The following is a 24,418-nucleotide window of genomic DNA, read 5'->3' on the forward strand; positions in this document are numbered from 1 at the left end:
TCAGAGAACTATCCACGATAACTCCAAGATCATCTTATTTAGACTTCTAGCATTTGTGTGAAAGCACTTTAAAAACTTTTCACTGTTTATTTGTCTGCCCTTTTCTGATGTGTCAGATTCTTTTTTATGTGAATGTTTCTCATCTGATCTGGCCCACACTTTATCTTCTTCCGTCCTCTCTTCTTGACTAAAACCTAGACAATCTCTATCAATCCTCTGCTCTAAGAGAAGTCTCTGTCCAATCCACGTGCTCCTCTGCACCAATTGGCTTTCCCCCATCTCTTAGTTTAAAAACTGCTCTGTAACCTTTTTTAATGTTTAAGTGCCAGCAGTTTGGATCTTCTTTGGTTTAGGTGGAGTCCATCCTTCCTGTATAGGCTCCCCCATCCTAAAAGTTTCCCCAGTTCCTTACAAATCTAAACCCCTCCTCCCTACACCATCGTCTCATCCACATATTGAGACTCTGAAGCTCTGCCTACCTACCTGGCCCTGTGCGTGGAACTGGAAGCATTTCTGAGAATGCCACAATAGAGGTCCTGGATTTCAGTCTCTTTCCTAGCAGCCTAAATTCGTCCTCCAGGACGTCTTTCCTACCCTTCCCTATGTCATTGGTACCTACATGTACCATGACCACCGGCTTCTCCCCAGCACTACACATAAGTCTATCTTGATGCCTGGAGAGATCTGCAACCTTTGCACCAGGTAGGCAAGTCACCATACGATTATCCCAGTCATCGCAAACCCAGCTATGTTTCTAATGATTGAATCTCCCATTACTAACCTCCCTTAGCTCTTCCAGTTCAGCCACCCTGGCCTCCAAAGCTCGTACATGGTCTCTGAGGGCCAGGAATTCCTTGCACCAAACGCACACATACACATATACCACATGACCACAGAGCAGGTAATCAGACATTCTACATTTGACTGCAATAAATAGGATAGCCCCCACTCAGCTGCTGGGCTTCTGTCTGCATTGTCTCCTACAGCTACCTAGGTTATTGATAGGTTTTTATTTAAATCAGGAAGTTTTGATTATAGTTTAGTTTAAAGGTTTTAAAGAATGGCAAGTGTACCTCTCCGCCTTCCCACTCCCTTTCCAAACTCCCTCTCAAAACTGCCTTTGTTTGCTGTTTGCTGCCTGTTCGCTGACTCACTGCTTTATAAAGCCATGGCCTTCCTGATAATCGGGGGCGGGGCTAAGGCTCAATCAATGAACAGAGGCGTCTAGATTTCAAACCCTGTTTAGAAGCTCACAGCTGTTAAATGTTCTGCAAACCCTTGAGAAACTTTTTGGTAGTGGGATGTGCAGACAGCAACTTGGTGTCTAATGGTTGATGTAAGGCAGTAATAGCGGAGAGGTGAACCTTTAGGGAACTAAGTGAAAATCCTGAGTTTTTGAGTTAGGGTTAGGGGATTAGGGTTATGCATTGCAGGACCATGGGTAATGGAGCAGAAGATGGGTCAAGATTGTGGAGGTGAGCCCAGGTGGAGAATCGACACCACTTGAACAGGTAAGTTTTGCGTGTGGATGTTCTCCGACTGCTAAGAAGGATCTGTTGGACTTCCTCTGTACATTCTGTTTCTAGTGAAGTGAGCTATCAAGGAGCCAGGTTCAGGGTGTGGAGATGAGGATGTTGAAGGCAACCACGAGACTGAGTAAGGAGGTGTGGGAGCTGTGGGAGACGCCGTGGGCGATCAGCTGACATCTGGAGCCGGTACATATACCAGATCTGTCTGGGCCAGTCTGGCGCTATCAGTACAATGTTGGCATTGTCCAAGCACACCTTGGTGACTACTTAGTGGAGCAATGGTATGGGGGGGGAAGCATATAATAGAGCTATCCCCCAGTGTATTGTGAATGCATCCCCTAGGGATTGTGCTCCAATGTCTGAACATGAACAGCAGCACAGACACTTCTTGTTGGCACTGGTGGCAAAGAAGTCCATCTGTGGGAAGCCCCACTGTGTGAAAATCTGATGCAAGACAGTGAGGTCTAGTTCCCATTTGTGGCCCGCAGGGAAATTCCTGCTGAGACTGTCTGCGGCTGTTGTCTTTGCCAGACAAATGCGAGGCAAGTAATGTTATATTGTGAGTGATGCACCACATCCATAACCGGACTGCCTTCCTGCAGAGAGATCTTGTCCCTCCCTGCCGGTTTATGTAGAACATTGCAGCTTGGTTGTCCGTAAAGATCTGCACTGTGGAGTTGCAGTTTACAAAATGTCAACAGGCGTAGTATACTGCTCAGTGTTCGAGCACATTGATGTGCATCGTACTCTCTGTGTGGGTCCACCGTGCTTGTGTGATAAGTGCACCCAGGTCGGCTCCCCAGCCCCGATGTAATGTGTCTGTGGCGATGGTGAACAATGGGGCTTGTCTGTGGAAGGGGACCCCAGCACACACGTTTCGTTCCTGAGATCACTACTGAAGGGCGCATCTGACTGCATTTGGTGGTGAGACCAGTTTGTGCAGGCTGTGTATCTGAGGTCTGTACACAGACCTCAACCAATGTTGTAGAGGCCTCATGTGTAGTCTGATATGCGGAACAACTACAGTTGCTGCTGCCACCAAGTGGCTTAGTAACTGGAGCCATTCCCTGGCTGGTAGTTGTGGGGCAGTGGTGTGAAGTTTTACTGGTTGTGATATAGTGAGGAACCTCTGGTGGGGTAAGGATGTGATTGCATGTGTGCAAACAAGATGTGCTCCTATAAACTCCTGTACTTGAGCTAGCTGGAGCTGACATTTGGAGAAGTTGATTTGTAATGCAATGTAAGTTGATTTACATAATGTAAAGTATTGCTATGAAACAGGATGCTGTAGTAGCATATCCCATATTGAGCTTGAAATTTATAAACTGTCACCCTGGTGCTAGCTCCAATTTGTCAATTAGCAGGTGTTTTGTTTTTTAATTTTTTATATAAAAGCTTCTTACCCTCATGCTTATATCCTCAAATAACAGGCACATCACAGAAGAAATGAGAGCCTGGGTTGCCATTAACAGCTTCCCTCCTGCCAGCTTTGTGCATAGTATAGTGTGGCAGGGTCAGTCACCCTTTTGAGAGCTGCAGCAGGGTCCTCACCTGCAGAGTTTTTGTCCCTGGGCCTTCCTGGCACTTAGCATAAAGGAGGGTGTATTGGGCTGAAGCCCTGGACCAGTCATAACTGGCCAGGAAGCCCTCCAGCAGTCCCTGCTCAACTCACGTCCCCCTGTAGCCTTTAGCACGGCTGGTGGTTCCTCCTGCTCCTCCATTCTGGGTCTCCTTAACACTGGGTTGTTTTCTCCTCTTCCACCCTCCTTGGCTGTGTCTAGACTGGAAAGTTTTTCCGCAAAAGCAGCTGCTTTTACGGAAAAAAACTTACTAGCTGTCTACACTGACCATTAGTATTTCCGCAAGAAGCACTGATTTCTTACATGAGATCGTCAGTGTTCTTGCAGAAACTCAATGCTGCTCCCATTCAGGCAAAAGTCCTTTTGCGCAAAAGGGCCAATGCAGACAGCTCAGATTTGTTTTGAGCAAAAGAGCCCCGATCGTGAAAATGGCGATCGAGGCTTTTTTGCACAAAAGCGCGTCTAGATTGGTTACGGCTGCTTTTGTGCAAAAGCATCCATGCCAATCTAGACGCTCTTTTCCACAAATGCTTAACGGAAAAGCTTTTCCATTAAAAGCATTTGCGGAAAATCATGCCAGTCTAGACATAGCCCTTCTCTCTCCCCACACAGGGAGGGTTTTTAAAGAGGGCCCCATGGCAGCCCCAATCAGCTTCACATGGCCCTTAATTGAGCAGCTACCCTGTCTCAGCTGCCCCTAATTAGCCAGGATTGCTGCTGTTCTCTGCCAGAGCAGCCTCTCCCCTTCCACCAAGTCCTTTAACCTGCTCTGTAACAATAGCAAGTGTGATTTTAGTTTAGGTACAAGCTTTGATGCCCTTTCTACCTTTGTTACCACTGCATTCAGCTACTGCATTTTATTGAAGACCATTCATGTGCTGTAGTCCGTAATTCAGCAGTCTGTAACATCAATGTTAGATTTTATCTTTAGAAAGTCCAAGTTTTGTTTAGGTCATGAGAGTTTATCCTTCTCTTTCTGTACATAGAATCAATACAGATGTTAGTGCTTGATTTCTAGAACAGCAAGTTGTGTTCTCTTGGAGGGGTTTTCAACTCCTAAGCCTTCCTTCCCCACTGAGTTCAAATTTGTGGATAGTAGAGACTAACTGGAGTACTCTCTCACCGTAGACACAGAGGCTTTGTCTACACTGTGGCATTTGCCTGCACTACCTATGCAAATGAAGTGCAGATTAGCATATCATGCTTCATTTGTATAACTTATTCAAGCTGTTTGTGCACAAACGCAAGTAGCGGGGACCGGGGGTCTTTGCACAAAAAAAGTACACACTGCTTGTTTTTGCACAAAACAGCGTGAATAAATTATGCAAATGAAGCAGTGATATGCTAATCAGCACTTCATTTGCATAGGACCTGCAGTGTAGACATAGCCAGAAGGAATGCAGTGTCTATAAATTTCAATATAATGGATTCATGGGGTGGGAGTAAACATTGATTATACAGATTGTTAGAAGCAGACTGGGCTGGCTTAATGTAGTTGCTAATAAACACTGCAAGTGTAGACACAGTATTCCAAGTGCATAATAAAGCAGGGTTAAAGTCCCTTAGACTGAAAAGCTCAAAGCAACCTTAACTGAACTATACATGCATTTGCATTCATAGTTATGCAGTTTTCACATTTAAGAAAAATTAAAATGCAAGTTACAGAAATACAGCAACAAGCCTTTGAGTTGTCATTTAACCTTCTTCCCTCCTGCGGTTGTCCATGCAGTACTCAAATGTTCTCAGCAATACTTCCTCCAAAACTAGATCTTGAAAATTGAAGAGTCAAGAAGTTTTTCAATAAGAATTTTATTGTAACACAGAGCAAATAGAATCTCTTTGCATTTAAAAGAATGTATTTGGTCTCTTGGTGGTGAAACGTGGTTTGTGCTGGCGGCGCAGAACTCTGTGTGGCAGAGGGAACTTGATTTTTGAATCCTGTGAGAGAGAAGTGTTCTTTTATAGTCGCAAATATATACACTATGCAAATTAAGCCGTCACAAGTTAATTAGAAATTAAATTAATGATCTTATCTAAACTGCATTACATACCAAAGCAAAAAGTAATTCCATGGGTCAGGGTTAAAAGAAGCTAAAAACAGGAGCCTTCTATTTCTAAGCTCTTTGGGAAAAGGACGGTCTTTGTTTTCTGATTCTACAGCACCTTACACAATGAAGTCCTGCTCCTTGATTAAAAGGGTTCCTATAGGTCAGTGGTCCCCAACCGTTAGAGGCTCCCGGGCACCCGGGAGGTGGGGCCACTCACGCGCCAGACGCCTGGGGGCGGGGCCGCACATCCGGGGGCACGCCAGGGGACTGGGATGCCCTTGCACCCGGCGCTGGCGTGTGCCCTGGGGCCGGGGCTGGGGCCGCCCGAGCACCTTGTGCCCGGGGCCAGCGCTGCCGCCTGAGCCACGCGCCTGGGGCCGGCATCGCGCGCCCGCATGTGCCCCGGGGCTGGGGCCGCCCGAGCGCCACGCGCCCAGAGCCGGTGCGTGTCGCGCACCTGGGGCCGACGCCTCCCGTGTGCCGAGGCCGGCCCAGGTTGTTGGCGGGTGCACACGAATGCCCCGGAGGGCGCCATGGCACCCGTGGGCACCGCGTTGGGGACCACTGCTATAGGTTCTGGGTAATACAAATGTAACAACAGACATAGCTACTAACATCTTTCTACCTCTGCAAGTTAGGTTTATTTCAATCTTATTCATTATTTTATCTTTAAGACAATACTCAAAGCATGCGAGTACTGAAAAATCAAAACATTTTGATCAGTTGTTTCACTCAACTAGTTCTAGCACTAAAGGATGCACGATTCCAAGCTTCAACAGCATACACTGAAGATTTACTCAATACAACTTTGGTATATACAATTATTATTCGCCTGCAGAGGAATCACTTGCATTTTTCCTCAGCACAGTACATCCAGTAAACTTAGTGTAAACTTCTAGGTAAAATAAGTGTTGTCCCATATTGCGTATATCAACACCAACCGCCGGTTTTACTTTCTTTACTTACATGGAACTGCTTGACTGCAGGTCTACGGCACTTGCTAGCAGCAATCTCCTCAACCTTCATGATCTGAATAGAATGAGCACGGGCACGATGGCGAGCACCCATATCACGGTCTGCAACATCAGAGTGATGCCAATATTATCTCTCGTTTAGTTTAAAGAATACGGTTAACTTTTTACATTTTTTTCACCTCCTATTTGCAGTTTGAAATGCTTACATGTAGCATGTTTTCTTAAGTAGAGGTCCTTATAATGAAACTCGTAATTCCTGCATATTCTCAAAGAAATCTAAGGCCATCTTCACACCTCAAAGCATTAGCTCTGATTTTGGTGCTCATCATACATGAGCCACACATATAACCATTAAGTAGTTTACCTTTGTATCCAGTAATGCAATGGATACCAGGATTTCAAGTGTTCATTATCAGTTTTGAAAGATTGCTATTTTACAATATTATTGTGCCTACTACAATACAGTAGAGTCCCTATCATCCAACCTAAACGGGACCGACATATTTGGAAATCCGACCGTATGTCAGATGATACAGACTCTACTGTAGAGAGCAAGGGAACAGCTGATGCCACTCCTGCCGGGGACATCCCCCGCAGGAGCAGCATCAGCTGTTCCCTTGCTCTCTAGGAGAAGTTGCTGCTGCTACTGCCTGGAAGCATCCTTCCCAGCAGCAGCTGCTCCTAGAGAGCGATGGGGCAGCAAGTAGGGCTGTTCTCCCAGGTGTTGGTTAATCAGGACTCCATTGTACTCCAACAAAAGCAGAGCACACCATTTCCATACACATCCTCAGCTTTCAGGAGCTTAAACTCAGATGTAAGATGGGTGTACGAGGAATTTGTAACAAGCTCTCAACAATACTGCCTCAACAATACTGCCTGAACCAGGTTAACTAACAAAAATAGAGTAGTAAACTTGATGTGTTTAAAACTTAATTTGATAAACTGAGTTCATCTAACAGAATACACAGGAAGTTTTATGTTGGACCTTCAGTTTCACTTTCAAAAGCACTTCAGCTCTTGAAAGGCGACAAGGTACATATAGTATTTGCACACATGACAAGAACACTATTACTAAAAATAATATTCTTTGGGTTTTTGTGTGCAATTTTTAAAATGTTTTAAGCACTTATTCTTAGAATGAAAAAAATAGTAGGTCATTTTAATTCATACCAACCATTTTAGTAATTGCACAAGAAATCTGAATCAAAAGGTAGCCCAAGATACTGCAACACAACAGATCATTAATCAGTCATGTATTAAGGTCTGCTTTTGTAAACTTTAAGCATGAGCTCTTTTGTATAGAAAACTATGTGTATATTGGCCAAAAAAACTTCAAGAAATTCAGTTCCCACAAAAATTCACTGTGTTCCAAAGGGGGGGGGAAGGAGGGGAGAAGAAAGATATTTTCCACATGGCATGGATACTAAAATCTTAATCTGATCTATATGGCCAAATGAAATATTTTAATTTCCTTAGTTTTGTGCTTGTAAGATTGAAATATATGTAATCAACTTTGCAAATGTCTGTATTTAAAGCCAACATTTTCTGAAGAACCAATAATTATTTAATTTTTTTTGCATCAAGCATGATGCAAGAAATAACTTGAACTAGAAGATCATTAAACTAGAACTTTACTCAACTATATAATTGAAACTGCTTTTTAATATTTTACTAAAACCCGGTTTAATTTAAAAGGGTATCTTAAAAAAAAATCAAGGGAATAAAATACTAATTAGAAAGAGTATCCAGAAATCAGTGCTATTCAGTTGTTCCAATCACTTTCATTTGCTTAAAAAACAAACAAAAACACCACTTAGTTTTACTGTCACTTGAATGCAGTCACCATCTTCACCTATATTTTCTTATACATCTATTTCACAACTGCTCTGCATGGTCTTTTACATACCACTGCTAAAAAAAAGTTACTGTTTGTCTCAAGAAATATTTACTTACAGCACTGTGTAACAGCACCAGCAGTTGTCAAATCCCTGTATTCCCTGTACATGTTGTGGGTTCCACTACGGGAATCATAGCGTAACCAGATACCAAAATTTTTCACCCGCAAAGGGGACTTTTCAAATACCTGGGGTTACAAAAATAAAGAAAAACCAGAGATAAAGACACTACCTTGTTGATAAACTGTGTAGTTACCTTCCTCCCCCCCCCCCCCCCCGCATCCCCCTCCTGCTCTGAAATGTGATTTGTCCTTTTCATATGTGTTCTTTTTTTTTTTCATTGTATCCTTTGGTATATATGGTTGTGACTATTTTCTTCCACTATTTGATCTGAGGAAGTGGGTCTGGCCCACGAAAGCTCATCATCTAATAAACCATCTTGTTAGTCTTTAGAGTGCTACATTGTCCTGCATTTTGCTTCAGTTTAGAGGAGTAACTTTGTAAAGTTCTAGTTGAAGCATTATGCAGAATTCTGTCACTTGGAAGCATTTCCCCTCTACTCCCCATGTTTAAATGAGTTTTTTCTGTGGGGGGGGAGGGAGGAGGAGAGACGGAAAGGGCGGTTGTCATCAATCACTGTAAAGGGTCACTGAATAGATTTGCTACCCAGATAAGTAAGCAGCTTTCCGAAAAGATAAGGCCAGATTTTTCAGAAAAGCAGGAATTTAAGGAGTATAAATTTGAGTTACTTGCAACAGGATTTGAGAGCTGTAGTCACATATGCACATCTGAAAACTGAATCTGTCAGTTTATCCATAAAACTGAGATTTCATTAAAAAAATCAACTTCAAATCTAATTGTTACCATTATTTCTTACAATTCTGATTGAGGAAAGAGGAGTGAGTGTGAATGTGCCAAGGGGGAAAAATGTGTCTTACAATAGGAAACAACTTCATTTTAATACCATGAACTATCCAATTTAATCAGTACTATAGTTGCAACAAGAATTGTATAGAATTAGCAAAATAAGAACAATCATATTGGGCCAGGACAAAGATCTATCTAGCTCAGTATCCCATCTTCTGACAATAGCCAACGCCAGGTACCCCAGAAGAAATTTAGAGAACAGGTAATGAACAAGTGATCCATCCACGTCATGCAGTCACAGCTTCTTGCAAACAGAGTAGGGACACCTGCTCATCCATCTATTAACCATTGATGGACCTATCCTCCATGAACTTATCTAGTGGGTTTTTTTTAAACTGTGTTTGGCCTTCACAACATCCTCTGGCAAGGAGTTCCAGACTGACACTACTCTGTGGAGAAAAAAAAATTGCTTCCGCTGACCATTTATTCTGGTGACCCATAGTATTTGTATTATGAGGGAGTAAATAGCTCTACCTAATCTACTTTCTCCACACCTCTATCATATACCCTTCTCAATCATTTCTTTTCCAAACTGAAAAGGCCCAGCTTTATTAATTTATCCACAACAGGAATGTTTAATTGTATTATGGTCACTATTACCAAGCAAACCAGGTAGAGTCACCTCTTGGACCTGATCTGTACTCCAATTAGGACTAAATCAATAACTGCCTCTCTTGTGGGTTCCAGGACTAGGTGCAAGAAGCAGTCATGTAAGATCCCAAAGAACTTTCACTCTCCATTCTGTTACTTCAGGACATGTACCCATTCAATGTGAGGATACTGAAACCCCCATTATTAAGGTTTGTTATTTGTATAGCTTCTCATCTCCCTGAGCATTTCAGTCATAAGCCAAATCCTGGTTAGGTGGTCAGTAATATATTCCTAGTGTTGTTATGCCACACACTATAATTAAAAAGGCCTTGATGTGTCTCAACTGATATATACCAAAGTACTGATTTAAAATTATGGTGTTGACTACTTACAAACTAAATCACATTTAAAAATAGAACTTGGAGGGAATATTTTCTGAGCAGCAAATTAAATATGTTACCGTGTTTCGAAGGTAGTTCATGTGTCATGATTTTGCGAAGTTGAACTCATGCATTTTTAAATTATTCATGGCCTCTAAACCTTGAGGTATTAATTTGGAATGTAGGTACCCAAAATGTGACATCTTTCTTAAAGAGCTCAACTTCAACATATAAAACATAGCCGTGTACATTTTTGGTATTTCAGTTTTTCCCCCCCCTAAAGAATATACCTGTCCACAATACACAATTTCCCCAGAAGACTTCTTCATCTTCTTCAGCTGAGAAACAAAGTACCAGAAACGGGACTTGGCAACAACATGATTAGGAGCAAAGATACGCATCCGATAAAGGGGTGGCGTTGGACATTTAGGTGTAGGAAGGCATCGTCCAACAACTTTGTACTCCCTCAGCTGCAAACAAGAGAAAGATAATGGGGGGAGGGGAAAAAACCTCCAATGGTTAGGGGCGGTAGCCGTACAGCGAAGCAGGTAACAGCACGAGCAATGCTATACGAAGCCCGCGGGCACTACAGGCAGCATTCGGGGCCGCAGCTTACAGCTGAGAATCCCATGGGTCACAGGCAGTACCGCTGGGGCCAGCTCTCGGGAGCGCTTCGGTGCCTCTGATTGCGCTGTGCAAGGGGGCAGAGAGCGGACTCAGGTGTCACCGAGTCCCGGGCTCCTGGCCCGGCCAGGCTGTGCGCCCCTGCCTTGATTGGCCAAGCGGCTCGGAGCAAGGCCGCGGTCTGTGCTGCCGGGAAGGGTGTCAGGAGCCCACGAGGGCTGCCCCGGTCCGCGGCCGCCTCCCCACCAAGCAGGCGCCTCATGGCGGCTGCGGCGCTTTGCGGGCCCTCCCCCAGCCTCATGCTCCTAAGGGCCGCCATGTTGGCCGCTCGCGGCCTGAGGAAAAGATGGGGCGGATCAGGCGGGCGGGAATCGTCACCGCGGCCCGCGGCCCAGCCAGTAAGGTCCCTAAGCCCCCAGACCGGGCCAGGACCGCCCGGCCGCAGCCCCCCAGCTCTCGAAGGCCCCGCTTACAGTGCCCGACGCCTTCATAATGCTGCCTCGCTCGCTGCCACACAGAAAAGGAAGTGTCCCCCGCGCCCTAGCCGCACGTCACCCCCTCCGCAGGAAGTAACGCCCATACCAACTCTGAACGCTTATTGGTTCCAAGAAGACTCCTACTGGATGTGGCGTCAGTCAATCAAAGCTCACCCAATGCACGCGCCTTCAGCTTCTGGTTTGGGCGCTCTCACGGTGAGCTGCAGTACTTTTTACACTGGGGTGTAATAACTCCCACTTACGCGTGGCGATAACGTTGCCTAGAGTTTCACAACGTTGTCTTACATGTTGGGATTGGTCCTGCTTTGTGCCGGAGAATGGACACGATGCCTCCTGAGGTCTCTTCCAGCTCTATGATTCTATGTGAACTTTGTATTATACTGGGCTTGCTAGCAGGACTAGCAGGCAAAGGTATACCTCTTACATTAAGTAGTGTGTCCCTGAAGAATTTTTGCATATTGCAACGTTTGGATTGCACAATCTATAAAAATAGTTAGAGAAGGTGTTATTTTAATCTAAGGGAAATAATTGACCTGTGCAAAATTGCAATATAAGTCCATTGAGAAAACGTTACGCTTACAGAATGGTCTATTAGTCCAGCATTTCTGATATGCAGCCACTGTGGCCACATACCTCCACTATATAGGTAGAGCCCTGCAAGTCCACAGAATATCTGTTTTATATCTACATGCATCTGACGAAGTGGGTCTTTGCCCATGAAAGCTTATGCTCCAACACGTCGGTTAGTCTATAAGGTGTCACCTCCTCACCACTTTTGTTTTATATCTGTGAGCATCTACATCTCCAGCTCATTTATACAGATAGGGATAACAAGTTTGCATCTGTGCAGGGCTCTACAACAGGTGCCACCCCTAGTGATTCAGTAAGTGGCTTCCTTCTGTTCGAGTAAGTACCAGTTTGAGAGGTCACTGGGCCACTGGAAATGTATCAGGCTTCTTAATCAATTGTGCTCATTAAACATTTTTAGATATTGCAACTCTAAATTCCCCTGTGATGTCAGTTTATTCTTCACGCTTGTACTAACCTGTTTTTTTCCTGCCTATGGTTGTATTTCAGTCATGGGTGAAAAGCCCTCTTAAATGTTGTAATAAACCCTGCTTCTGTAAATTGTTGTGCCCATGTAGAGCTCATTGCAGGATTTCAACCATAATCTGCATATCTCTTCAGCATGAAAGGCACTGGATAAATGTAAGAAATCAATTTAGCTATGGTCAGACAAAATTTTCTGTAAATATTTGTATTTTCCTACTGCCCTTATTTACTTTCTCTGTGTTTAAAGTTTTTTAGCCTGCAAAATGCATATTTTAATTAAGTTAATAATTCCATTGAAAGTCTGTTAGTAGAACAATTTTGAGCATTGATAGTCACTAAAGTCAATGTGTCTATTCACAAGCTTAAAGTTAAGCATTGTACACAAATATTTTGAAGGATTTAAACTAAGGATGACAATGTGTAGTCAACTATACGATAAGCCAGTGGCAGCAAGGGGGGGAGCAGGCGCCGGTGTCGGGGGGGAGCCGCGGGATGGGCAGGGTAGGCTGCCATGAAACAGCTTCTGTCCGTGGTGGGTTCAAGCGCACCACAGATAGAGGCTGCTCCCCATTCCATGGCTTGATGGCAGCCTCCTCTGCCCCCTCTCCTCCCACAGCTTCTGTGGGGAGCTCAGACCCCTGCAGACAGAGGCTGCTGCAACCCCCACACTGCTGCCTTTGTGGGGACCTGATTTTTAAATTGACACAGAGGCAGCAGTGCAAGGTGGCAGGGGGCTCCCCAGGAGTGGGGCCAGGAGCGCACTGGCTGCTGGCTTCGCCCCCAGGGACTATCGAAAAGTCATGTAACTGCATTGGTTACACAGCTCTTCAGTTACCCAATATCTAACATCCTTAATGTAGACCTAAGTCATTTACTCATCACGTTTTTCTAGTCAGAACTACAAAGCCAATGCCATGGTGGAGAAATAAGGTTTTTTTACCTGACATGTAATTAACATGATTACCAACTAAATTCTAAAACAAAAACAAAAACTTTTACTATTGGTGTTGCATGAAGCTGGATGAACACAACTTAATTTTCTGATTCAAATTGAGTTTTTTGTGCATCAGAGCACAGTCATATTTATAGTAGTATTTTATAGGTGCATATGAATAACTACTCTTACTCTTCTATTTTCCAATAAACTTTTTACAAAGTGGAAATTTTAATAATCAGGTTGTATTTTGGTTTGTATATTGCATTTTTAAATCATACATATACAAAGCTTGCCAATGTTATACCTGAACATGCTTTACTAACTGTCCCAGAAACAGTAACTGGTAGAAGTTTCCATCATTTTGTTTGTGTGTTTGCATAAAAAGAAGTAAAATTTTTAACAGCTATTGTGTTTGTGCATCCTCTGTTGATTTAACTATATGATTTAGTAAATGATTGACTCTTTCCCTCAGTCCTGCCGTCGGATCTGGGAGCAGGGAGGCTAGAATCCAGAGCTCTTCCTGCCCATCTCCGTCAAGTTGAAGGAGTAGTATAGCTGAAGGCCCTGAGCCTGTCACAGGCAGACTTGAGGGGTTGCTAGGAGAGGCATTACCCAGGGTGGGGCAGTCCTGGGAGCTACTCCAGTCCCCCTGCCTTTCCCAAGCCATCTCAGGCTCTGCCCCTGACAAAACTGTACATGAGAAGCCAGAGTCAAGTAATGTAGGTAGCTGCTCCTTTCGCTGGTGGAGCCATGCAGTTGGCAGTTGCGGCATTCCGCAGTCTGCTGCTGGTGTCTGGGGTTGCAGCTGCTCCTCAGTTCTCAGCCCCCTTTGCTCACATAGTTAGTAAGAGAAGCCTGGATTGGTGACCCAATTCTAAAGCCACAGATCCCTGGGGCACTGCTATTTTGGCTCTTCATCTTTAACTGGTTGGCCTCTCCTGTTTTATAGCATGTTGAGGGGCAGCCTCAGCAGAAAAGAGGCTGAGAATCCCTGGTTTAGAATTACAACCAACTTCTCTCAACCAGAGTTATTTGTTTTTATAATGTTTACAGATATTACTGATGTTTATTTTAAGCATTTTTGTTCAATTTGTGTTGATTTAAATGTTAATAGTTGTAGGGCAAGCAGAGAATGGGAGCAGGACAGACTAATTTTTAACGACACTCATGGAACTTCAAAAAGTTAAAGCTTTATAACCATTAAAACACCAACTGTCAGCTTCACGCCAGGATATACCAAGTAGGTATCCTTAAATAAGCTCCCAAGAGTAGGCTGCAGCTAACCAGGAGGGGCGGCTCTGTGCACTCCCCCAGTCCAGGGGTTCAGTTTCTATGAAGAGGCCGCGCTTCCCCCATTCAGCTCGCATCATCCGCAATTACAACGAAGGCCTTGTCAGCTGGCAGGGGCAACGGAAGCCAAAGCCAATAGCACCCGGATTCATACAATGGGACCCGCAACGCAAGCTTTGAATGGTTGAGCTTTGTGGAGACTACATATCCCAACATGCCATGTGTCCTGAGAAGACTATATATCCCAGCATGCAAGGCGGCGCTCTGGTTTATGAGCGGAAGAAGGTGCGCGCCAGGAAGGGGAAATGCCGTTTGCGCCCATCCAGCGCTAGGTTGGTGCATCCGCGAGAGTTGCTGCAGAGCACGCTGGGAATTGTAGTCCCTTGCTGTGGCTGAGGGGGCGGGAACAGGCGCGACTCCGCACGGCGCCGCCCGCCCCGGACACGCAGCCAGCCTCAGCCGCGCTCCAGTGGCGGCGTCCCCCCACCCCTGCCGCCGGCGGAGGCGGCGCGGCCGGCTCTCTAGGCTTGCGGCGGCCTCGGAGCGGTGGGAAACGCGGCGCTGCCGGGATGGAGTGACCGGGAAGGTACCAGGCCGGGCGCGGGGGGACTCACGCGGCGCTGACTCAGCCCAGCCCCCGGCTCCTGTGGAGGGAGGGGCGCGCAGTGCCCGCGGCAGCCGGCGCGGGCCGCCGCGTGTTCGCGGCTGGGTCGGGGAGCGTGTCCCAGCAGCAAGCGCTGCGGGCCGCGGGGATCCCTCGCCGCCTGCCTGGCTGGCTTGTACCACGCCGGCCCGGCCTCTCGGTAGCATTGACATCGGGCAGGGCGCAAACTCAGCGCCTTTGCTGTGGCAGGCTGGCTCCTCCGCCCGTGCGGTGCTGGGTGCCTTGCAGTGGGGCTGCTCCTCCGCCTGGTAGTCTCAGGGGCGTTTGACTTGTCAGTCCAGCCCCAGAGCCATCCCGAACAGATGCTGGGCCCTCAAAGTTTCTGGGCAATGGATTGGGAGTGGGTTTTCTTTCATCTTGAAAAATAGCCTGTCGTGCTGTGTGTTGTGAACACCTGTCTTCTCCAAAAGCGTCAATTTCTGTAGAGTTTCTGCTGTAATTGGAAATAAATCTCTAGTGGTTACAATTTAGAGCCTTCAACATATTAGCCAAGGAAGCAAGTCTCCTATTCCCGGGTCTTGATTCAGAGTGAAATTGACCATACTTCAGAGACTAGCCTGAGTAAGAGAACTGAGTAATCATTTAAATGACCCATGCTGTTTGGTAGACACTAGATGAGGGGTGGAATACCTAAGGCCCAGGGGCCAAATGCAGACCCTGGCTTGCCTGGGTCTGACTCCAGTGGCTTAAGGGCCCCCTCAGCACTGGGGAACCTGCAGTGGTGTTCCAGCCCCTCCGCTGCCCTATGACGGAGTTGGAGTATACAAAAAAGCTGCTAGGCTCTAGTGTGCATGGAGAATATGGGGAGTGTCTTTCTTCTAAGTTGGGAGCTCATCAGTGAGAGATTTTATTTTATTTTTGCTTCTCACTTGTGTGCAGCCCCCCGACTAACTTTTCTGTGGGTCAATGCACCTTTCCCCATCCCTGCACTAGATTATTCCTTCTAGCTCAGTATATATTGCTAGATGGGTGATGATTATTTGCCTTGCTCTTTTGCCAAACACTGCAGAGGCTTTATGCTGTAAGAAGAGAATACTGTCTCACTGATGCCAGTAACCAATAGAATGGGAAGCCAAACAGTAACTGACTCGCTTCTGAGCTAGGATAATGGGGTGGGAATACCTCACTTCTTTGCCTAGCAGTCCTTTGTGTTACTAAGTAAAGATGTTAATGGCCTCTAAAGGGAAGGAGAGCATTTGGGGTCTTTGAGGCAAAGCAATATTAGTGCATCCACTGAGGAAGTTGAGAACTCTCTTCCATCATAAGAAGTTAATAACTTCAGACTTAATCTGTTAATTTCCTTTCATTCTAACATAACTTGTGTTTTGGTGGCTGATTCCGGTTTGGAAGCCCTTATGATGAGCTCCAGAAACATTTTGTGCATTTTTCACTGAATTGTAATAACTTCTAATTTGCCTAGAACTTTAAAATGTTGTCTTACATGATAAATTTATATTTTGCTGGGGATTGCTAGCAAGAGCACCAGGCAAAAGTACAACTCTTACATTAAGTAGTGTCACTAAAGAATTATAGTATTACACATGGGATATTACAACAAGTCTATATTACACAATATATATGAAGAGTTAAAGCTAGTTCTTCCAAGGAAAATAACTGGCCTGTTCAAAATTGCAACATAAGTACATTGAGAAAATGTCCCTTCTAGAGCAGAGGGAGGGGAGCAAGTTATGGCTCATCAGTTGATTAATCAGACCTGCAAGCTACCACCGGGGGACCAGGGTCTGAGGCTTGCCCTGCTGCACATTATTCTTGGAAGCAGTAGCATGTTCCCCTTCTATCCAGTTTCTACTTGTAGTGCAGCTAAGTGATTCTGTGCATGGCCCTTGATCCAACCACTGCCCCTGCAGCTCCTATTGGTTGGGAATGGTGGCCAATAGGAACTGTAGAGACAGTGCACAGAACAACCTGTCCATGCCTCCGTGTAGGCCAGAAGGGTGACATGCTGCTGCTTCTGAGAGCTGCTTGAGGGAAGCACAGCCCAGAGTCAACATCTTCACACACACACACACACACACACACACACACACCCCACGCACCAACCCTGAATACCCTCCCACTCTCCAGATTCCTCGGTCCCAGCTTGGAGTCCACCCCTGCACTCCAAATCCCTCACTCTGGCCCCATCTAGAGCCTTCATACACACCCCTCACTCCAACCCCCTGACCCAGCAAGGAGCCCCCTCCTCTGTCCTGAACTAAGGATGTTAAGTGATAATTGACTAATTGTGTACTCGATGCAATCTGGGGTCTTTGAGAGGAAGCAATATTAGTGCACCCACTGACGAAGTTGAAAACTTTTCATTGTAAGTCGTACACAACAAAGGATATTAAGAAACGGGTAATTGACTAATCGTGTACTCAATATAGTTTGTATCGAGTACGCAATTAGTCGATAAGGGACCTCGCTGCGGCTTTTCAATTAAAATGTTTTAGGAGCCAGGTGCACTGCAGAGATGGTGCTTTTAAGCTGGCTCCCCTGATACAGAGGCAGCAAAGCGGGGGAGAGCAAGTAGTTGAGTAGTGATTTCACTGGTTGCTTACATCTCTACCCTGAACATTTCATTTCTGGCCCCACTCCAGAGCACATCCCAGGAAAGACACTTCCCCCTACACCCTAACCACAATTTTGTGAGCATTCGTGGCCCATCATATAATTGCCATATGCTTATGTGACTTTCAGACCAAAAAATTTACAAACCCCTATTCTAGAGAATGGTCTGCTAGTTCAGCATTTCTCAAATGCAGCTTTTTGACCATGGCAATCTCGTGGGCGGAGATTGCAGGGGGTGGGGAAGTAGTGGCTCCTCCTCAACAGCATCCAGCTGTTGCTCTTGGATGTTCCACCTTGTTGGCAGCACCAGCAAACAGCAAGGATTAGTATCCTGCACCACACGGCCTCCTCAAGGGCCCTGGGCAATGCCTCTAGAGCAGGGTTTCCCAAACTTTTTTGGCTGCGGAACTACTATGGGTATCCTGAAAATCTGGCAGAACCCTTAAAATATTGTCATTTAAAAAAAAATTAATAGATACCCAAATAAACAGACAGTTTGGGAATTCTGTTTTCATTTCTTGCATATTTCTTATAAATTCAGTTGTTGGGGGGGGGGGGGGGGAGGAAGTCAGAAAATTAGTAACAAAATAACAGGGTCATGCTCCCAGACAGAAAACTAACTCATTCACTTCCAGCCCTGCCCCCAGCCAGGGCTCCGCTCCCCTTCTTCCCATTGTTCCGCTCCCTCGGAGATCACAGGTCACACAGGTTTGAAACCCCCTTGCATAATGACTCATCACCTGTCCTGCTGGGCCGTGCTGCAGACAGCAGCCAGTGGAGGTCACTCACAACCCAAGCCTAGCAACCAGCAAGGTACCCACACTACGTCACAGTTCTCCCCCCTCCAAGAGCGAACTGAGCAGGGTCACACTGCTCGTGACCTAGGGAAGTTCGGGCCCTTCGCTACGGGACAGTGCATCGGCGATGATGTTGGCGCTCCCCTTGACGTGGATCACTTCCATGTTGTAGTCCTGCAGGACCAGGCTCCACCTCAGCAGCTTGGCGTTGGTCCCCTTCGATCCTCCTTCAGGAGTGTAGTAATTTTTGTTGTCAAAAGTGGGGCAATAAAATTTGAGAACTTTTCTAGAACCATTGACTAATGAGAATTTATTTAGGTGAGTATATGACTGGTCTGGCTTGTCACCATTCCTGTTAATCAAACATATTTTGTGTAATTAGGTTAAAGTGCACTGGCTGGTGTATTTCCTCATCACTAATTATTCTAATCGCTAAACTTCTAGTCAGGGGTCTGTAAGCATTTGTATTGTTAGGGCTTGCCTATATGCAAGTTTTACTGAGATAGTTGAAGTGGTACATCCCCTGTCACCAATTATGCCACAATTTAAGTAGGGATATAAGCGAGTACTGTAGTCGAGTACTCTACCACCCAGTAAGGCTAAGCTTATTGAGTAGTTGAGTACTTGTCTACTCGCGTCCCCCTCGCTTGTGGCCTCTGTATGAGAGGCAGCAAGGGGTGGGGGGAGAACAGGAGCTGGTGCTGGGGGGCGATGGCTTAATAGCTTGTCTCCCCCCCCCCACTGCTGCCTCTATCTGAGGCAGTAGGGGAGGCTGCCGTGAAGCAGCTAAGAGATGATTTATACTTTTTTTTTTTTAATAAAAGCATTGTAAAAGTCTGTCGCAATAAAATGGGGGGGGGGGGATTAGAGCTAATCTTTCATTTGTTTTGGTAGCTATTTTTAACAAAGTTAGAAAACAGTCCAATGCCTTTCCAACGTAGGATGAATGTGTAATGTGGGAAGTTGCATGTGTTGTCCTACACCTCATTCCTGTTTTGAGGGAGAGGAGAGGATTTCTGTTTCCATTTCTGTCAGAACCTTAATTCACTTAGGCACATTACACACCTTTGTGCATGCATTCCGTTTTATTAGAAACCATCCAGCTGCCCTCTAGGACACCAGTTTATAAGTCTCACTATCAGGTGCTGAGTTGAAATGTATTTTTGTTTTAATTTCAAGGCTTCCCTCTTCCTGGGTCCTTCCATTTAGCCCCATGGTTTACTCCGGTTATGGAGCCCAAACAGGAAAATGCATAAATACCAAGAGATGGGAGACTTTGCTTCAGGAGACCATAGTTAAAAATTGCCTGAAACCCTAATTCTATATTGTCTTCCTTCCTTTCCCCCCACTTCTTGCAAACTGTCAGGCCTGCAGTAGATTATATCACGCATCTGAACATCATATATCAAATTGTTTATCAGAACAGACTGAGAGCTTCCTTTTGGTACATCAAAATTTTGTAATCTCTCCTGCTGCTTTAATAGCATCTGGAGACTTTGGGCAAGCCCTTTGTTTTGTCCATTTGGTAGGGTTTCAAGTGAAATCTGAGCTTTACAGAACAACCTGTATGTTCATTCTGCATGCATTCTGACAATAATCGTGTATTTTTAAAAGAATTTCTATATTTTGGTTTGCAAGATTCATAGTTTTTAAAAATGTTCAGATTGAATAATCTGAACTCCAGAAATTGGCATCACTCTAAGAAAGTGGCTTTCAAACTTTTTAGGCTACATACCACTTTGCAAATACTGCAGTCTATCATCTACCTCCCCCCATCCAACATAGGGTCATAATATTACCTATGTTTAGATACAGCGCAAAGAGCAAAGGGAAAGAAGTTGTTGAGGGGGGAAAAAAAAAGGCTGGCCCTTTAACATCCGCGTATGGCCCAAGCAGGCTTCTGTCGGCCGCAGCATCAGATATTTCTGCCCCAAGAGGTGCCCTGATCAGACAAGGAAAAAAGTCAGAGCAGAGGAATGCAGACCAGCCACAGGTGTGGGAGTCGTGGGTGCAGGAACCACAATTTTTCCTTTGAAGAGTTGCAGATTGGCCACCCCGGATTAAATCATCAAGTATGTAGTAAAAGACTTGGCAAAGCCCTGCCTGTCTCTGTTCAAGAACTCCTTCTAAACAGGAAGAGTCAGAACCATCAAATTTGTTACACAGCTGCCTCTTATACCATAAAGCAAGGTAAGGGTTTAGTTGTGCCAGGAAAATGGGCAAATTGTTCGTGTGCATTTTAAAAGTTTACACTCAGGCTGGCAATGGTATTACTTCTGCTGTGATTATGCTGAGAGTTTGCTAATATGTTTAGCAAATATAGTTTCTTCCAACTTTGCTTTTCTTCTATTTGCAGATGTTTGTAGTTGTTACAGTAAGAGAAGGGGGCAAACCAATCATTAATAGGAAACAAAAAGTATAGTAACAAATATGGATGAACAAGCCCTTCTAGGGCTAAATCCAAATGCCGATGCAGACTTCAGGCAAAGGGTAAGTTTTTGTCAGTTTGCTTTCTTCCATAATAGGTATGGCAGCCGGTTTCTATGCAACAGTCTAATATCCTTTTGATTTTGTCTGATTATATGGATAACTGAAGTAAAGGGAACATCATGGGGATGCATAATTGTATTGTAATTCTGTAAGCAAACTGCACAACTTCATTTTACATATATACTATTTGATTGTGTACACACATGCTATGCATGGCTTTACTCACTGTAATTCATCCTTGCTAAATCTTTTCATTCAGTAGTTGAGCAAGAAGATTACACTTAACATTCATTTTTTCCATTGAACATTTATAAGCTTGTGGCGTATTAGTGTATAGTTTAAACTAGTTATATAAGATGACTTGAAGACAATGGTTCAGTATTAATCAGAAGTTAAATTAGGGATGTTAAAATGTTTTTCAGCAGTTGAATGTTTACACACAGCGGAGAGTGGTGGCAGGAGCCAGCTTTTATGCACCAGCTCCGGTTTCTCTCTCTCTCCTCCCCCCACTCCTGCTCTATCAGAGGCAGCAGCACAGGGGGAAAGGTGGCTCTGCCGGAGACGGCATGTGTGGAGAGCTGGCTTAAAAGCTGGCTCTCTGAACATAGCTGCTCCCGCCTACACCACCCCCTGTGCTGCTGCCTCCAATGCAGAGGCAGCAGTGGTGACAGGAGGGGGGGAAACTGGTGCTGGTGCTCATGGAGAGCTGACTTAAAAGGCTGAACTTTTCAGCAGTTACATTTATTCACATAAATGTGTATTTTAGCATCCCTATTAAGTAATACCTTTCTCTGGCATTGATGGCAGGCAAAATAAAATCTAGTGTCTCCCTTTTCTTAAGAACTACAAAGAAACTCCTCTGAACTGTGTGAGGCATCAGCTTCATTACACTATGCCACAGTGAGATTATTTGTGCAATTGTTCACATGCTGTCATGTTGTTCTTATAAGGTGTGCAGTTACATCTCCTTCTTGGAGTACAAGACAGGAGCTTCTTCATTGTGACATATGCTATGTTTATGGAGTAGTTATTTTGTATTGGACAGGTGCAATACCATGAAGTCTCTTCTTTCGGATATAGTTTGAATAGTTTGTTCTGCATACGTAAGGTTGACTTCTTTATCGATCTAGTATTTTCTCTACAGCTTCCTAATGCAATGTTTGGCGAAATCTTGGCAGGTGTTAATCTGGTTTGTTGAGAGCCTGTTCCTTAGCCATACCCTCTCTCACTGCTACACTGTGAAGTCATTGAGAGCATACGCTAAGTGTGTGGAACTGATCTCGCAAGTCCTGTGCCCTTTGGGAAGTGACTTCTCATATCAGCATGCCTTTCAAGAAGACCTCTAGCCAGCACTTTTTGAACACTGTATGCTTCAATAGTATTTGTGCTTTCTCCCTACAAGAATTTGGTTCACCGTATTGTTGCTATACAAAATCACCCCCTCCCTCCCCCGATCTCAAGAATACCAGTGTCATCAATGAAGGTGTCAATTGGATGCATCTGAAAAAAATGTGTACAGTTTGTCAGGACATAGAATCCACACTTCAGAGATCATTATGGGACACTAGTAACCATCGAGCAGGCCTGTAATGATCCATGTCTGGTGTCACACAACACGTTTTGATTCAGTTCTGCAGATGTATTTGTCCATGTATTCAAGGTGTGTAAGGAATATTAACTGAATGAAGGAACTCAGTGGGGCTAGCAAGTATGATTGTCAGGAGGCGCATACACAGGTCATGCACTCTGGCATCCTGTGTAGTGAAAAGTTAAAGGTTGGCCATCTTGGAATATACCTTTCTCCTGAAATATTGGTGTGTCGGGATCATTTGAGGGTACATCTTCTATCTCTTCTGCTAAAGCTGCTCTTGGTGACTTTTCACCTCTGGAGTGCATTCCACTTTTATACAGTAACCAAGTGAGATCAAGGTTAGTGAAAGCAGAAGGCTCTACTATAGTTGATTTTAAATTCTGCTTAATTGAAAATGGCGTTTTTGGCTTCAGAATTGTTATCCCTTGATGGGAAAGTAAGTGCTATGCATGGCAGTATATACGTACACAATCAAATGTGGATGTAATAGTATAGTCAATTAACCAATTAACAAAAGCTTATCAGTTAATGCTATAGACTACACTCATCCCCCTTCCTCCCCCTGCTCCCCTCTTGCCAGTAAATTTTTTAGCAGGCTGGCCGGCAGCCTGACTCAGTTCTGGCTCACGCCAGGTCCAGGAGCTCACACCCCTCCTCCCGGGACAGGGGCTGCTGCCACCCCACGGTGCTGCCTCTGGTTTTTAAACTGGCTCGCCTCACAGACCGGCATCCCACGCTGCTGCCTCTGATACAGAGGCAGCAGTGTAGAGTGGTAGGGGGCTCCTCGGGAGTGGGGCCAAAGCATATTAGCTACCGGATCCACCCCTGCGGACTACAGAATAGTCGAGTAACCGACAAGTATTCATGAGGTTAATTTACTATTCAATTAACCAATATTTAACACATTTAATCAAACAGTATGTAAGTAAAATGAAGTTGTGCAGTTTGGCGTGAATTTGGTGCCCCTTGAGGGCGGAGTCAGTTGAGAAAAGGAGTGAGAGATGTGGCTGTAGAGAGGAGCCCCTGTAAGTATGAGACTCAGCTAGTCTCAGGAAGTGACGGCTCTCCTGATGTCCTCCCTGGAATGCTTTAAATGCGATGCAGTGTGGATGTGCTATTTAGAAGTAATTCTGCACTATTTTGATGGTGCCTTATAGTGTGGACATGCTATTTTGAAATAATTATTTGAAATAATTTATTTTGAAAAAAATTCCCAGTGTAGACGGAAGTTTTGATAATTCAGAATTATCAAAACTTCCATCAACTGGAAGTGAGAATCAGCAGTGCACATTCCCTCCTCCCCCACCAGACATTTCAGTGTGACATGGGTATTTGATTAATAAGAAGCTGCAGAATGATAAAGGACACCTTTTATTAACTAACTAGGGAAAAAATGCTATTCCAAGTTGTAGGCAATTCTAAATGAATTTTTTTGGGATAATTGCAGGCATTAGCCTATTTTGAACAGCTGAAAATTTCCCAAGATGCTTGGCAGGTCTGTGCAGAAGCATTAGCTCAAAGGATATACAGGTAATAACTATAAACACGTCAGAATATTTTCAAAAGTATACTCAACACTGTTTAATTATAATTTGTTACTAATCAAATTGCATAAATTTGATAATAAATCTGATTTAATTTGTGCACATAACCACTTGTCTACAGTGTTTTTGTAACTGACCCCTTCTGTCATTGATTTATAAATTTCCTATTACTGTCTACATGGTGAAAGCTATGCATCCTTTAAGATTTTTACCAAGCAGCAGACTTTTTTATTACACTTAAACAACAGATTGTCTGGTAGAACAAAACATGTAGATGGTATCATGAGCTTTCATGGGCACAGCCCACTTCTTCAGATGAACAGTGTTGGAAGTCCAGAACCAAGAATAAATAAGGGGGGGGGGGGAGTAGAAAAAAATTTGCTTTCAGAAGTATTATATGTCCTTGGATTGGCTATTTTGGATGTTAATAATATCT

General features: G+C 44.6%; 2 protein-coding genes and 1 non-coding gene across 4 annotated transcripts in view; 1 reads left to right on the top strand and 2 right to left on the bottom strand.

The window, feature by feature from the left end:
* Positions 1 to 4,902: 4,902 nt before the first annotated feature.
* On the bottom strand, positions 4,903 to 11,175 carry RPL18A (ribosomal protein L18a). The gene is made up of 5 exons (XM_006130208.3): positions 11,022 to 11,175; positions 10,215 to 10,394; positions 8,085 to 8,214; positions 6,124 to 6,233; positions 4,903 to 5,047 (listed from the first exon to the last, which is right to left on the bottom strand). Exons 1-5 carry the CDS (start codon positions 11,037 to 11,039, stop codon positions 4,955 to 4,957), a joined length of 531 nt encoding a protein of 176 aa, XP_006130270.1. The 5' UTR covers positions 11,040 to 11,175; the 3' UTR covers positions 4,903 to 4,954.
* Positions 7,106 to 7,237, bottom strand: LOC112546957 (small nucleolar RNA SNORA68). Its single transcript, XR_003090692.1, has one exon. It is a non-coding gene; the product is annotated as a small nucleolar RNA SNORA68 (small nucleolar RNA).
* Positions 11,176 to 14,634: 3,459 nt separating the features above from the next.
* The window catches only part of XPOT (exportin for tRNA), a 50,594-nt gene continuing 40,810 nt past the window's right edge, over positions 14,635 to 24,418 (top strand). Inside the window, exons 1-3 of one of the 2 annotated variants that reach the window (XM_075930966.2) lie at positions 14,635 to 14,657; positions 20,714 to 20,847; positions 23,886 to 23,968. In XM_075930966.2, the coding sequence (XP_075787081.1) occupies positions 20,788 to 20,847; positions 23,886 to 23,968 (143 nt within the window). In that variant the 5' untranslated portion in view covers positions 14,635 to 14,657; positions 20,714 to 20,787. Of the gene's footprint in view, positions 14,658 to 14,702; positions 14,912 to 20,713; positions 20,848 to 23,885; positions 23,969 to 24,418 lie in introns of those variants that run through there. The other variant, XM_075930963.2, reaches the window with a different exon arrangement.

Source organism: Pelodiscus sinensis, chromosome 1 (genome assembly GCF_052426305.1).
Source record: "Pelodiscus sinensis isolate ZL-2025 chromosome 1, ASM5242630v1, whole genome shotgun sequence".
NCBI classification, from domain to species: Eukaryota; Metazoa; Chordata; order Testudines; family Trionychidae; genus Pelodiscus; species Pelodiscus sinensis.